This window comes from Trichinella spiralis (genome assembly GCF_000181795.1).
Source record: "Trichinella spiralis strain ISS 195 chromosome Unknown Scfld4165, whole genome shotgun sequence".
Classification (NCBI taxonomy): domain Eukaryota; kingdom Metazoa; phylum Nematoda; class Enoplea; order Trichinellida; family Trichinellidae; genus Trichinella; species Trichinella spiralis.
In genome coordinates this window covers 1-616 of record NW_003531104.1, presented here as the reverse complement: position 1 = coordinate 616, position 616 = coordinate 1, and the positions used below count along the sequence as shown (strand labels likewise).

The following is a 616-nucleotide window of genomic DNA, read 5'->3' as shown; positions in this document are numbered from 1 at the left end:
CGGTAGCAGGCAGTATGGGATTGTTACGAAAGAAGCAATTTTTGGAAGTCAGTTGAATTCATGAAACTGCTTAACAATTCCTCTGCGAATGACTCCATTCGAATCAATCGAAGCACAGCGGTCAGGGATGTCGAACATTTTGCAGACGACAAAAATACCGGTTCAGGTGTCGTAATCAGTAGAGCAGTCAACACACTGCGATCTGATGAGACTCATCCTTGTAATCGATTTGCTCGTCGTGTGTAGATCACATTTCGTTTTTTTTATTCAATTGTCAATCTTGGGAACTTTGAAATTCGAAAAAATTTTTCCAAGTCCAATAATTATTCTTGGGAACTTTTTGAAATTTGAAAAAAATTTTCCAAGTCTAATAATTAATCTTGGGGAGTTTTTGTTTCTCCTTCTTAATGACAATCGGTCAGTGGTGATCATAGTCATAGTAGTAAAAAAGTATTGAAAAGTGAATCATCAGACGGACAATGACAATAAATAAAGCTGAAGCACCAGATGATGATTGTTCAGTTGATTTTGATGACATGAAGAGAGAAAATTGTAAACTTTCTTCAAGTCCAACAATCTACGGGGACTGGACTAATAGTGAGATGAATCCACCACA

At 36.9% G+C, this 616-nt stretch overlaps 1 protein-coding gene across 1 annotated transcript; it reads left to right on the top strand.

Annotated features, from left to right (window-relative positions):
- Positions 1–60: 60 nt before the first annotated feature.
- Positions 61–597, top strand: Tsp_14524 (putative interleukin-4; the record flags this gene model as incomplete). Its single annotated transcript, XM_003367497.1, has 2 exons — positions 61–242; positions 473–597. Coding segments are annotated over exons 1-2 (307 nt in total), but the record flags the coding sequence as incomplete, so codon positions are not given.
- Positions 598–616: the final 19 nt, after the last annotated feature.